Source organism: Tachysurus fulvidraco, chromosome 24 (genome assembly GCF_022655615.1).
Source record: "Tachysurus fulvidraco isolate hzauxx_2018 chromosome 24, HZAU_PFXX_2.0, whole genome shotgun sequence".
Lineage (NCBI taxonomy): Eukaryota > Metazoa > Chordata > Actinopteri > Siluriformes > Bagridae > Tachysurus > Tachysurus fulvidraco.
Genome location: NC_062541.1, coordinates 2,711,937 through 2,727,765, shown reverse-complemented (window position 1 = coordinate 2,727,765; position 15,829 = coordinate 2,711,937). Strand labels below are relative to the sequence as shown.

The 15,829-nt window shown below is 43.5% G+C and overlaps 1 protein-coding gene across 1 annotated transcript in view; it reads left to right on the top strand.

Moving 5' to 3' along the window:
* The window catches only part of tbcd (tubulin folding cofactor D), a 48,875-nt gene extending 45,631 nt beyond the window's left edge, over positions 1-3,244 (top strand). The window contains exon 39 of the mRNA XM_027176521.2: positions 3,081-3,244. Within this exon, the coding sequence (XP_027032322.1) occupies positions 3,081-3,092 (12 nt within the window). The 3' untranslated portion in view covers positions 3,093-3,244. The remainder of the gene's footprint in view (positions 1-3,080) is intronic.
* Positions 3,245-15,829: the final 12,585 nt, after the last annotated feature.

Here is a 15,829-nt window from a genome sequence, read left to right as displayed (position 1 = left end):
TGTAGAACTTTATTATAGACCAGCGTTTAATTTCTCAGCTAATTGGGATCGATTTATTTTAAAGTTTCAATAAAATTGCTTTAATACAAATATATTTGTAAAAAAAAAACAAACAAAAAAAAAACACGAAGAACGTGAGCATGCCGGCCCAGCAGGTGGCGATAACATAAACTGTTACATCATAAGAATAACTTTAAGAGAATTCATTGTTATTTTTTGTTTTTATAACTTTTTTTAGGGATTTTATTAATTGTTAGGGATGTGCGAAGGTTGTGCGAAACCTTTTCCCTCTTCGTGTGTTCGAAAGTCCTTCAGGAGCTCCTTTGTTGACGAGGTCTTGCTAGCATGACGTTAATTACAGCTAGCTAATGTTATACTAGCCTGAGAACAACCTGATTTACCAAAAAAAAACAAAAAACTATTTTTTCTGGATTATGAAACATTCCATCACAAAACAGCATTGACACAATTTACTTGAACTGTGACTCGTTAGCATACATGCAGTCTATCTGTCTGCTGATGGGAGGCAGAATGAACGATGAAGACATGTGTGCGTTAGTAAATATCATGTAGCTGCTCCATTAGCTGTGTTATGACCTCGTCTTTATAACAAAGCGCCCGCAGGAGCCACGGCGGCTCAGATGAGCTCTGGGAAACGTCCGGGGTCATTAATAAAGCTTTGGGAACGGAAATGCTGCACCTGGAAACACTCTCGTGTGCAATACGTCCAAATTTTCCTCATAAAAAAAAAAACGTTTTATTAAACGTCTCTCATGATTTATTCTTTGTAAACAAACTCCGACGTCACAGTTTTGCATTTATTCCAACATTCCTTCACCTTCACTCTTTTATCAAAAGGAAAGGAAACCTGTCGAAAGTATAAAGTAAATCAGTACAGAATCAGTCCAAGGTTTTTATATTAGTTTTCTTTAAAACAAAATAAAAAACAAGATTTATCTTTGATTTATTAATCTTGTTATCTGATTATTATAATTTTTTAAAAATATTCAATTGCATGACGAGAGAAGAATTTTATAGATAAAATGTCACTTACAAAAAAACTATATTGTTCTTAAGATATTAAGACAATTCTGAACACAAAATAACAATTTAGAAAACAAAACAAATCAGAAAACAAAATAACAATTTAGAAAACAAATCAGAAAACAAAATCATTTAGAAAACAAATCAGAAAACAAAATAACAATTTAGAAAACAAAACAAATACAAATAAAAAGTAACAAAAGCAAAACAAATCAGAAAACAAAATAATTCAGAAAAACAAAAAATCTGAAAACAACAAAACAAATCAGAAAACAAAATAATTTAGAAAACGAAACTAATCAGAAAACAAAATAACAATTTAGAAAACAAAACAAATACAAATAAAAAATAACAAAAACAAACAAATAAGAAAACAAAACAAATCAGAAAACAAAATAACAATTTAGAAAACAAAACAATTCAGAAAACAAAATAACAATTTAGAAAACAAAACAAATACAAATTAAGAGTAAAAAAAACAAATCAGAAAACAAAATAATTCAGAAAACCAAAAAATATGAAAACAACAAGACAAATCAGAAAACAAAATAATTTAGAAAACAAAACAAATCAGAAAACAAAATAATTTAGAAAACAAAACAAATCAGAAAACAAATAACAATTTAGAAAACAAAACAAATCAGAAAACAACATAACAAATCCAAAACACGTGACAGATGTCTCGTCTCATCAGCAGTAAGAATCCCATTCACAAACCATACCTATTTTTTCCGGTTTGTCTGATTTGTCGTTGTGTTTTCTGAATTATTTTGTTTTGCATTTCTCGGCCAGCTTACATAAGATTTTAAAAAAAAAACTTTAGGAAACATTTAAGCTGTTTTTTTTTTATCCCTTCCATCGCTCGTATCTCAGCTATGAAGCTGGTGGTGGTAGGATCACTGTTTAGGGCTGATCTGCTGCCTCGGGGACTGGAGCACTTGCAGCCATCAATAAGTTAATCCAAAAAAAACCACATTTCACAATAACACACAAAATGCAGCCTTAACCATAAATACGGTTAAATCTAAAGATTCAGGTGAAAATCATTTGCAAAATGTTGGATAAAAAATAAATCGCAAGACATAGACACTAAACATCCGTCCAGCTGCAGACGGAAGATTCACATCAGCGTAGACAGAAAAATTAAACTCAATACTTTTTTATCTTTTATAATACGCAGTGTTAATTCGCATTAGTTCCGTTCCAGACGAGGTCTGATCTTTATCATAGGGCCTTTTTACACCCGGTCACTTCGTGTGTTGTCTCTGATCCCATAGCTATCTGATTTGTTAAAACTGTCCCATTTACATCAGCCCACATAAACGCGTCTCGGCGAACCGGATATCGATCCCATCTTTCTACTCCCGCCCAAAATGCTAATATATTTTACCTCATTTCTGGGGTAATTGAAACGGAACACACTTTGGTGTATGCGGTTGCTACAAAAAACAGCGTTTACTGTTTGCTGCATTTTCGCTGGCTGCAGCAGTGCATTTTAAGACCCGACGAGACGCCTGGGTGAAAGATCGGAGCAGCGCTGGTGGGAAAACATATTTGTTTCTGACCTGATGCACGACTCGCGAGTCACCTGCGAGTCACATACTTCCGTTTGGGAGGAGTATAGCGCTGACGGATGTGGCTCGAACAACCACATGCATTTACACCTGTCCAGTTACATCTGTAACGCGTCCCAGACCACCTCCTGAAGGGGTTTGTACCGTCGGGTTTAAATCCATCTCCAAAACGTTTCGGAGGGCATTTAGACCTGGTCTTTTTACCATCGGATAGATATCGGATCACAGAACACACAGGAAGGGACCAGGTGTAAAAAGCCCCATAGTGGCGATAAGCTTAATGCAGTGAGGTACATTAGAGAGTACGGCGGATCGAGGCTGATTCGCCGCCTCAGGAACCAGAACCATGAACATCATGCTACATTTTACAAACAATTCACCTGGTTGTTACTCGTAAATGTACATCGGTCCAAACCTACAACGATTCCTGATTCAGGTTTTTTTTCTCTTTGTGCTTCACAGAGTCCTGGGTGAGGTCGACGGACGAGACGAGACGAGACGGAGTGTGTGGAAGTGTGTGCAGTCTAACTTCCTGTCTCTTATCGGTTTCCATCCCATATTTAACCAACACCAAGAATCTTCTCTCCTGTTCTGAAACGTCATCTTAATAAAGCTTTCCGCACGTTCTTGTTTTTTTGTGTTATTTCTCCGATGTTTCAGTCGAGGTCAGTTCCAGTGTTAGGGATGTGACATTTACACTAATGGTGCGTCATGAGGAAAAGATTGGATTTACGAGATGATTAAGTACGCCACCACGAGTCGTAATTCCGAGTGTGAGATTTTCTGTTTCTGATTCTGGAGGTGGGGGCACGGTGGCTTAGTGGTTAGCACGTTCGCCTCACACCTCCAGGGTCGGGGGGTCGATTCCCGCCTCCACCTTGTGTGTGTGGAGTTTGCATGTTCTCCCCGTGCCTCGGGGGTTTCCTCCGGGTACTCCGGTTTCCTCCCCCGGTCCAAAGACATGCATGGTAGGTTGATTGGCATCTCTGGAAAATTGTCCGTAGTGTGTGAGTGTGTGAGTGAATGAGAGTGTGTGTGTGCCCTGTGATGGGTTGGCACTCCGTCCAGGGTGTATCCTGCCTCGATGCCCAATGACGCCTGAGATAGGCACAGGCTCCCCGTGACCCGAGAAGTTCAGATAAGCGGTAGTAAAGGAATGAATGAATGATTCTGGAGGGTTTCTGTGGGTCAGGAAACATGGTGGGATCGATCGGGTGCAGCGTCTTTACCGGAGGTGATGGTACACGTGTACACAACATCAAACCTTGAGCTGGATGAGCTACAACAGCAGGAGATCAAATCAAGTTCCCTGAGGAACCTCAGACTGTCATGGGCACAGACTCAACAAAACTATATATAATAATAATAATAATAATTAGTAAACTAGTAAATAATTTCCCCTCACTGTAACAGCCAATGCTGTCTTCGCTCTACACTAGGGAACGTTTTAAAACCAACGGCTGATTGTTGAGCTGAGACATCACATGATTGAGTCGAATTGACTCGACTCGGACACCGTCTCTGCCTCGGGTTAGTCTCGCTTAGTCCTCGTGTTCTTCATCTCTACTACACGCCTTCTGCTGGTGTTGTACGCCGACCTCGGCTGTGTTTTGTTTCCTATCATCTGGAAATAATTTTTTTAATGAAAAAAGTCGTCTTCGTGCTGTACGCCGTTCGGCGGAGGATCGTAAGAACTGTATGACGTGAGTTTATATAGTACGACGGATAACGTGATGACTAAAGATGGCCGACGACGACAACTCGCTCAGAGGAAAGCTCCATGTGCTTTTTTTTCCACATACACGAGCTCCCAGACACTCAGGATTGTCCAGTGTGACTGTGAATGACAGCAGAGAGATACCATAAGCCCCGCCCACATAAACAGCATGGGTAACTCGAGGCAGCACCGGAATGTGAGCTGGTCATGCAGTTCGTCTAAACACCAGCTGGGATGAGGTTTAACAGAGATTAGCGCAGTGCTAGTTTAGGTGTGAAGGTTCTTGAGAAAAACCTTTAAGTGTTTTACCTGTGAATAAAAGCAGTTCTGATCAAATCCCTCTGACAACCATTAGTACTTTTACATTTACCATTCACGCCATTTGGCAGATGCTCTTATCCAGAGCGACTTACATTTATCTCATTTATACAGCTGAGCAACTGAGCGTTAAGGGCCTTGCTCAGGGGCCCAGCAGTGGCAGCTTGGTGGCCCTGGGATTTGAACTCACTACCTCTCGATCAAGTAGTCCAACACCTTAACCACTAGGATTTGGACTCGTTTTACTGCACTCTGTGTAGACATGATTTTGGTTCAATTTAAGTGTAATAAGTAATGAACATTGTTCATATACTAATTGGGGGGGGGGGTCACGGTGGCTTAGTGGTTAGCACGTTCGCCTCACACCTCCAAGGTTGGGGGTTCGATTCCCACCTCCACCTTGTGTGTGTGGAGTTTGCATGTTCTCCCCGTGCCTCGGGGGTTTCCTCCGGGTACTCCGGTTTCCTCCCCCGGTCCAAAGACATGCATGGTAGGTTGATTGGCATCTCTGGGAAATTGTCCGTAGTGTGTGTGTGTGAGTGTGTGTGTGAATGAGAGTGTGTGTGTGTGCCCTGTGATGGGTTGGTACTCCGTCCAGGGTGTATCCTGCCTCGATGCCCGATGACGCAGAGAAGTTTGGATAAGCGGTAGAAAATGAATGAATAAATACACTAAAATTACATTTCTCTTAATCTGTAGTGATTTCACTTTGTAAATCTAATTTAGACTTTTTTTTGTTTGTTTGTTTGAGATTTCACCCCTGAGAAACAACATGTTTGCTTCCTGGTATCATATTCTGATTTATTTATTTTATTTTCATTTTATTTATTTATTTTTATTATTTTATTTATTTATTTTTGCATTTTACATTTTGCTCAATAATCCAGAAAGCATTTTCTCACCTATTTATTTATTTGTTTGTTTGTTTGTTTGTTTGTTTGTTTTTATTTATTTTTAGTGTTTTTAAAGCAGGGTTCACACATCTGTCATTATATATCATAAAATAAAATACAAAAAGGAAATTAAAATAAAATATGTTGAAATAAAAGAATCTATAGATACAAAACATTTATTCTGTATTTATATTAACCTCTTTTAATTATTCAGTTATTTCAGCTAAACTATAAATGTTGTATTTATTTGAGTTTTATAAAGAAGACTTTCTCTTTACTTATTTTGGGGTTTTTTCTCATTTGCCTTTAGAATTCTTCCAAATGTTTTTAGATCAGCTGAAGTACTGAGAAATAAAAATAAAACAATTTTTGATTGACTTTTTTTATTTGTGTATTTTTCATCTTTGCTTGTTACTTGTTGCTCGTAACTCTTCATTTCACGCTTCGATTATCCAGAAAGCGTTTCTCAACATTCCTGTAAAGTAAACTAGATTTTTTTGTTTATTAGTAGTTTTTCACTCTAGCAGGTTTTTCCACAGTCTCGTGTGTACGCGTTCCCGTCTGCGTTCCCGTCTGCGTTCCCGTCTGCGTTACCGTCTGCGTTTCTGTCTGCGTTCCCGTCTGCGTTTCTGTCTGCGTTCCCGTCTGCGTTCCCGTCTGCGTTCCCGTCTGCGTTACCGTCTGCGTTTCTGTCTGCGTTCCCGTCTGCGTTTCCGTCTGCGTTCCCATCTGCGTTCCCGTCTGCGTTACCGTCTGCGTTTCTGTCTGCGTTCCCGTCTGCGTTTCTGTCTGCGTTTCCGTCTGCGTTTCCATCTGCGTTCCCGTCTGCGTTACCGTCTGCGTTTCTGTCTGCGTTCCCGTCTGCGTTTCCGTCTGCGTTTCTGTCTGCGTTACCGTCTGAGTTTCTGTCTGCGTTCCCGTCTGCGTTTCCATCTGCGTTTTCGTCTGTGTTACCGTCTGCATTCCCGTCTGCGTTCCTGTCTGCGTTCCCGTCTGCATTCCCGTCTCTGAATGTGAGCTTTGGGTATTAGCCAGAAAGTCGAGCTGTCTCTTACAGCCCTGTGTGTTTGTGTCTGAGGTTTCACGTTTCTCTCTGTGCTATAATTCTGTTTTAATTAACGTTGGGGATAAATGGGAAGGGAATGAAGAAAAAAAATCTTGTTTCACTAAGAACGTGTGTGAAGTTTTTTTTTAATCCTGATCTGATCACAGGGGCTTTGCTACAGTGCTCGTAAATCGGGCAGGAATGCTAATAATTTTAAAGGCCTTACAGTCGGACCGCAGTCGCCATGGCAACGGGCCTCGGACAAAGGAGGCCTTTTAAAGCACAGGAGAAGGATGTGGAGAGGTTCATACACCCTCTCTACTGAAATTAAAATAGATCTCTTACAGAAAGCCCTGAGCCATTTGTTTTGGGATTATACTGATGTGAGATTAGGGGTCTGAACAAAGTCCACGTTATTAACTGCTCTCTTTAACACCGAACAGTGCAGAAAAAAAACATGAAACTCCTATTAAAAGTTTATTAGAGATGATTCTGGGGAAAAAAACACAAAAACACACAGTTTAGAAATGTCTGTATAATGAGCGCAGGATACAGTGAAGGGTAGTGGGATGTTTTATTATTTATTTCTTTTTTTTTATTTAAAATTTGGACACAGAATTTCAACCCATTCCTACAGGAAGTGACACCGGAGTTTTTTTATTATTATTATTATTATTATTATTATTATTATTATTATTATTATTATTATTATTATTATTATTAATTTATGGAGCAGACAAAAGTTTATAAAAAAAAAAAAGTTTGACCTTTCACAAAACCCCACAGCGACATCACGAGAGTTTTATTTTCCAGCCTGTCAGGTCTCAGCTCTGACTGACGAGCGACAAAAACAAACTCAAGAGAAGCCAAAACACATCGTAACTATAAAGAGCTGCGTTGGTAGTTTTCAGGAAGTTTTCCCTACGCAACATGACGTCACACTCCCACTTCACGTCACATGTCACACTCCCACTTCACGTCACACTCCCACTTCACGTCACACTCCCACTTCATGTCACACTCCCACTTCACGTCACACTCCCACTTCACGTCACACTCCCACTTCACGTCACACTCCCACTTCACGTCACACTCCCACTTCACGTCACACTCCCACTTCACGTCACACTCCCACTTCACGTCACACTCCCACTTCATGTCACACTAAAGAGAAATAAAGAGAAGCTGAAAACATGAAGTTTTAACGGAAGCTCTGCGTCATTACACGTTCCTGTAAAGGGTTAACGTGTGATGTGTGTGTAATAATGAATACGCTGCTGTGGTATAAAAGGAAGAGAAGAATTTAGGGTCACAATAACCCGTATCTCCACCGGCCGGTTATTTCTATAGAATTTCATATATAGAATTATTGTTATTATTTCTATATAATATATTTCACTAAAATCCATCCACTGCCTTGAGCGAGCTAAACCTGTTTGTTACATCTCGGTGTATATAATATAGTTACGGCCTGACTTTCTCTCTTCCTCTTCCTCTTCCTGTGCTTCGTCAAGCCAACATCAAAATTTGTCACGATAAACTTTACAAATCTACTTTATAATGATCCAATAAATCAGCGTTGTTTTTGTTTCCCCAGAAGCACGACTAATAAATACACACCAGATCTTTGAGAAGAAGAGGTTTGTTATTGTGAGAGTTTTTTATTTTTTTTTATTTGTATAACACGTTTCACACGCTTCTCTCGCTCCAAATGCTTTACGTAAACGGAAAGTAACGTAGCGAAGCTCGTCACGTAGGATTGAAGTTCTGTACGGTACTTTTATCTGTATTGGTTGCCACGGCGATAACATTTTTTGGTGTAGCACAGCTAGCCTTCCATATCGTTTTTCTTTTTTTTTTTTTGCGAGTAGATCGTAAAAACGCTTTGAAGGGAGAATTTGTTGTTTGCGCGTAAAATTCTACGGTGTTTACGAGCGTCGTGTCGTAGGAGATGAAGCGGCGTGTGATATTTGTCACGGATGAGTTGGACTTTCATCAGCCCACATCTGGTCTCCAGCGCTCGCTCTTGCTCTTGTCGCATCACACATGGACAGTACGCATTACAACACGGTTTGGATCGACATACTGTACGTACACGACTATAAAGAAACATTTAGGCACACACACACACACACACACACACACACACACACACACACACAGAGTGAGAAGGACTGATAAAAGTTACAGACGCTTCATATCCTCGTGTCCCGATGAATCTTTGCTCGATTTCACGCTTTGTTTCTCACATTGTTTCAGCTCCAGCATCACCGCTAGGTCAGTAACAGGACACATCACATTCAGATGAGTTTGAATCCCATCCAAACAGCAGCAGCAGGAAGAGAGAAAGCAGAGCCGTGCTACCGGAGACGGATGCGGTGAAGAACAAACGAAATAAGGGGCCGAGAGAGATCTGAGTCTCTAAAGCGGCTTTGTTCACTCGTTCGTGGCGAAACCTCCTTCCTTCCTTTCTATCTTTTCATTTTGAAAAGCTTGATCTAAAATGCGCTGGAGTTTCTAGCAGAGTAGCGGGAACCGGACACGTCCTTAACTCTGGACATACCGTGGTTTTATATTTCTTGAAGTTTACCGAAACGAACCCCGTGTGTACGGACGGCGGATAGAAATAGCAGATATCGTAATTATACGGCTAAGATGCTGTAATTAGGAGCCTAACAGCTGATGTGGTCTTCACGCAGGAAACCGCGCTTGTTATGTCGTCCCAAAACACACTGACGGACTCTCGGAGAGTCCGGCGCTCCCGGCCGAGAAAATGAGCACCTTGTTTATGGAATTATAGAGCTTTCCGAGCCGGACCGCTCCGGGAACGTGGCCTAATTGCTAGCTGGTGGAGCCTTTATAGGCCCGCAGTGTAACGTGCAGCGTAGCGTGTTTGTTTTACGCAGCCGACCGATCGGGGGCTCTTACAGGACATGAGGATAATTAAGCAGGAAGGTCAGACCCAGGATCCGACCTCAGATCCTCTCTTAGCTCAGAGATGTGACTTTTAAAGTGTTGACATAGTAAACAAGCATTGTGTGAAGAGGGAATTACATTTATATTTACGGCATTTAGCAGACACCCTTATCCAGAGTGACGAGCAACTGAGGGTTAAGGGCTTTGCTCAGGGGCCCAGCAGTGGCAGCTTGGTGGACCTGGGGTTCGAACCCATGACCTTCCGATCAGTAGCCCAAAACACCTTAACCACTGAGCTACCACATCCCCGAATTCTCCCCATGCTTCGTTTTGCTCAGGTTTCCAGCATGATTTAGATTTTTATTCTTAGCGACTCGCGCTCGAGGTGTTGTTGTTGTTGTTGTTGTTGTTGTTGTTGTTGTTGTTGTTGTTTGACCCGGACCACGCTTCTATTTTTGGCCGTGTGCGTCTCAGGAGATGCAGCTCGGCAGATGGTTTGTGTTAGAGCTGCTTGAGTTCTCCTGGGTTCTGCTTTGTGTCTTGTGTGAGAATCCAATTAGCCCGCTGTCTCCTATCTGTGTGTACACGGATGTATCTTTCTGCCTAACACCCCCCCCTCCCTCCAACCACACACGCACACACACACACAGAGTGTGTGAGGAGACAGCGGGCTGATGTTCATCAGAAGCTTGCCGTCCAGCTGTGTGGTCGAGGACCTTCGATGACTTTTGAAGTATAACTCAAAAGCTTGTTTTGTCTTTTCCTTCTTTCCGACTGTTAATCAGCGGTGGCGAGACACGAATGGGTGCACTAGCCGCATTCCCATGATGCTCTGCGGTGGTTCAGAGAGGCCGCACCGCTACGCCGAGGCCTTGCGCAGTCACCACCTCGGCCGTTCTTCAGTCGTCCGTCCGCACGCTCTGGCGCCAGAATCTCTCTTCCTTCTGAAAATAGCTGCCTGGTCTTGGCGTGTCTTCAAGCTTGCGGCTCTCAGGCCGACTCTCCGGACCTCGGCTGCTCGACCGCGTGGTTTCTGCATGCTTCTGCATGACCTCATCCTCATCCTCAGACACACAACGAGCGTGTATTCCGGTCTACACAGGACTTTCCCGTCCTTCGGCGCTTGACGTTTTACTGTCACGTTCGTGCCCCTCCTCCTTCCTGGATACTGAACGAAGGCTTTGTGACTTTGCTAGCCATTGCTGGGTTGTTCTCGGGTCGGGTCGGCTCGGGTGACTGAAGGAGTGTCTGGGGCTCCGTGGACGATGGACCGGCGCCACGATGAGCTCATAGATGCTCGAGGCCCCTCGAGGGATCTGCACCGATACGCTCTGAACTGTAAACTGGTCCCAAAAAGGAGACGTGTTTGGTCCGTGAACCGACCCGACCCGACCCAAGTCCCATCTCAGGGGTGGTCCGGTGCAGCGATTTAATACTTTTTTATTTTTATGTTTATCTCATTTATCTTAAGACAGCATTCTTCAACTCCCTTTGAAGTTTTAGTTAGTTAGTAGGTTAGTTAGTTAGTTAGTTAGTTAGTTAGTTAGTTAGTTAGTTCTGTTTTTCTCTTTTTTTCTTGACCCTGTTGTCTGTGTATCTGTTCATCCACTCCTCCATCTGTCCTTTAAATGTTACTCAGTCACTACAAGCACAACCCTTACTCACAGTGAGGAGGCGAAAGAAACCGGTGGAGAAGTGGAGAAGTGGAGAAGTGGGGAAGTGGAGAAGTGGAGACGAAGCCTTCGAGTCGCACTTTAACACGCCGCTTTGTCAGACGTGAGCGAGACGCCGAGCTGCTCCTCAGGGAGCTGATCACTCAGTCAGGCCTGGTTTGATTCCATTAGCCAGCTTGTTATTCTGTCACTCGCTCATTCCTGTGAACCTGGAGCCAATGCACACACACACACACACACACACACACACACACACACACACACACACACACACACACACACACACACACACACACACACACACACACACACACACACACACACACACACACGCGTGCAGGAGGCCAGCCAGAGGTCAGGGCTGTTCCTCATAGCCGTATCTCCTTACCTACTCTCCCTCTCTCACATCTGGAATTCATTACACAATTTAGAGAGAATGCTTCACTAATTAAAGAGAGACTTTTATTATTATTATTATTATTATTATTATTATTATTATTATTATTATTACTGTTAAAACTTTATATCCAGTCTGGACCGGACTCTGGTTCTGGTTCAACACCAATATGCTAATTTCTGCAGGTTTAGATGATGAACACCCCAAAAACACACACACACACACACACACACACACACACACACACACACACACACACACACACACACACTCACTTACATTCACACTCACACTCATACACACACTCACACACATATACCCTTATACATACACTCACACACATTCACACCCACCCCCACATTCACACTCACACTCATACACACACTCACACACATTTACCCTCATACACACACTCACACACACTCACACTCACCCCCACATTCACACTCACTCACACACACTCATACACACACACACACTCACCCCCACATTCACACTCACTCACACACACTCACACTCACCCCCACATTCACACTCGCACACACTCACCCCCACATTCACACTCGCACACACTCACCCCCACATTCACACTCACTCACACACCGTCACACTCACCCCCACATTCACACTCACACTCAAACACACACTCACACTTACCCTTATACATACCCTTATACACACACTTTCCCCCACATTCACACTCACCGCCACATTCACACTCTCACACTCACCGTCATACACACTCACACACTCACCCTTATACATACACAAAATAACACTCACCCCAACATTCACACTCACACTCATACACACACTCACACTCACCCCTACATTTACACTCACACTCATACACACACTCACACTCACCCCTACATTTACACTCACACTCATACACACACTCACACTCACCCCTACATTTACACTCACACTCATACACACACTCACACTCACCCCTACATTTACACTCACACTCATACACACACTCACACTCACCCCTACATTTACACTCACACTCATACACACACTCACACTCACATTCACACTTACCCTTATACATACCCTTATACACACACTCACACACATTTACCCTTATACATATACTCACACACACTCACACTCACCCCCACATTCACACTCACACACACTCACACTCACCCCCACATTCACACTCACACACACTCACACTCACCCCCACATTCACACTCACACACACTCACACTCACCCCCACATTCACACTCACACACACTCACACTCACCCCCACATTCACACTTACCCTTATACATACACACAGACATTCACAATCACCCCAACATTCACACTCACACACTCCCCGTCAAATACACTCGCACTCATACACACACTCACCCCCACATTCACACTTACCCTTATACATACCCTTACACACACACACACACACACACACACACACACACACACACACACACACACACACACACACACACTCAACACTGGGGATTTTTTAAACAAACCAACAAACAAATAAATTTTGCAAACATTTATTTCTTGTTTTATTTGTTGTCAAATGTATTCACATAAAGCTTAAAAGTAAAAAAAAAATTAGTTCAAATTAATGTGTAAAACTTTTTGCATTCGCACAGTGATGATGTTTCTGTTAAAAGCAGACAAAAGAAAGAGCTGTGTGTCAGTGCAGTGTCACTAAATCCAGCTGAGAGGTCTCTGTAATGCATGTGTGTGTGTGTGTGTGTGTGTGTGTGTGTGTGTGTGTGTGTGTGTGTGTGTGTGTGTGTGTGTGTGTGTGTACAGACCGGTCTGGTTAACCTCAGGGAGACGGCAGAGCGAGCGTCTGTGTTTAAGCGAGACTGCTGATTACCTGCCTGAGCGCCGCTCTGCACACTGGGTTAGTTTGTCGTCTCTCCTGTTGCCGTGACGTCTGTGTGAGTTTATTTTTCGGTGGCAGACGACGGCGTGTGGTTCTGAGGGAACACGTCTCACCTGCAGCACTATACACTAACATTGTCCGTCCTGACCGTAACCTCAACCACTACAGCACCATGACTTCATCTTTTCATTTCAGTTCAGGCTAAAAAGCTGAAAAAGTTACAGAACAAAATATAAAATATAAAAAAATGATAAAAAAAAATATAAAATTTATATATAAAAAACACCAGATAAATACACCCTCATGTACAGCTGGGCTGAGTGCTGACTTCCCAACTGTGTGGCCTTAGCTAGCTACCTCAGTAGCCTACAGGTCAGCATGGATGTTAGCCAGGTAGCTAGTAGCTAGTTTGCTAGTCTCTCTCTCTCTCTCTCCCTCTCTCTCTCTCTCTCTCTCTCTCTCTCTCTCTCTCTCTCTCTCGTTCTCTCGTCTCTCGCTCGCTCACTCTCCTCCTTCATCTCATAACTGTTCTCCTCTCCTCTCTTTCTCTCGCTCTCGCTCTCTTTCCGTCTATACCTTTCTCCTCTCTAAAACCTTTCTCTCTCTCTCTCTCGTCTCTCTCTCTCTCTCTCATAATCCTCCCTCAGATCTCTATACTCCTACACTAACCCTTTTCTTCTCAGAGAGAGACGGAGAGAGAGAGATGGCGAGATATATAGCTGGAGCTACATTGATATCTCTATGCACTATATCTCTCTCAACTCTCTATCTCTAACTTTTCTATCTCTCTCTCTCTGCTCTTACTTTCTCTCTCACCTCCCTGTTCTTTTACTTGTTGATTTTTACCTTTCTCTCTCTCTCTCTCTCTCTCTCTCTCTCTACCTTTCTCTCTCTCTCTCTCTCTCTCTCACTCTCTCTCTCTCTCTACCTTTCTCTCTCTCTCACTCTCTCTCTCTCCCTTTCTCTCTCTCTCTCTCTCTCTCTCTGTGCTGTGTGTGTATATGTATGCGAGTGTGTGTATTAATGTGTATGTATGTGTGTGTGTGCACATGAATGTTTGTACGCGTGCGTGTATGTGTTTGGTATGTGTGTGTGTGCGTGCGTGTGTGTTTGCGTGTATGTGTGTGTACGCGTGAATGTGTGTACGTGTGTGTTTCTGTGTGTGTGTGTATGTGTTTGGTGTGTGTGTGTGTGTGTGTGTGTGTGTGTGTGTGTGTGTGTGTGTGTGTGTGTGTGTGTGTGTGTGTGTGTGTTAGGCCCACGTGCCGGCATGTGTGTATGTGTTATCTACGTGACTAGGTCCATATGGAACATGTCAAACAATCTGTGGTTTAAACTGTAGCTCAAGCAGGACAAAGACCTGGAGGGCACGGCGGCATGCGTCCTTCTTCATTCCTCCTCACCTCCCCCTCCTCCTCCTCCTCCTCGATCCCCCAACACCAGGCCTGTTGCTGCGCTCGTGCCCTCACAGCCTCACATCATCTCTAATGACAAACTGCATTCAGAGCTCAGCAACTCCCACATCCGCTCTGTGAGCGCTATTTCGAGACCAAAGCCATGCTGTGTGTGTGTGTGTGTGTGTGTGTGTGTGTGTGTGTGTGTGTGTGTGTGTGTGTGTGTGTGTGTGTGTGTGTGTGTGTGTGTGTGTGTGTGTGTGAGAGTGTGTGTGTGTGTGAGTGAGGTGGAATTACAACCAGATATTGTTTAATCACTTCCATCAGTGTTGCTCTGGGGGGATGGAGGCTTCTTTGTTTTAGTTGACCACGGTACACAGCTGAGGAGAAGAAAAAAGTAAAATTGTACTTTTGATGGTTGTGTGTCTGTGTGTCTGTGAGCTGACGGCTGTGTGTCTGTGTGTCTGTGAGCTGACGGCTGTGTGTCTGTGAGCTGATGGCTGTGTGTCTGTGTGTCTGTGTGTCTGTGAGCTGACGGCTGTGTGTCTGTGAGCTGATGGCTGTGTGTCTGTGTGTCTGTGTGTCTGTGAGCTGACGGCTGTGTGTCTGTGTGTCTGTGTCTGTGTGTCTGTGTCTGTGTGTCTGTGAGCTGATGGTTGTGTGTCTGTGTGTCTGTGTGTCTGTGAGCTGACGGCTGTGTGTCTGTGTGTCTGTGTGTCTGTGGGTCTGTGTGTCTGTGAGCTGACGGTTGTGTGTCTGTGTGTCTGTGTGTCTGTGTGTCTGTGAGCTGATGGCTGTGTGTCTGTGTGTCTGTGTGTCTGTGAGCTGATGGTTGTGTGTCTGTGTGTCTGTGTGTCTGTGTGTCTGTGAGCTGACGGTTGTGTGTCTGTGTGTCTGTGAGCTGATGGTTGTGTGTCTGTGTGTCTGTGTGTCTGTGTGTCTGTGAGCTGACGGCTGTGTGTCTGTGTGTCTGTGAGCTGACGGTTGTGTGTCTG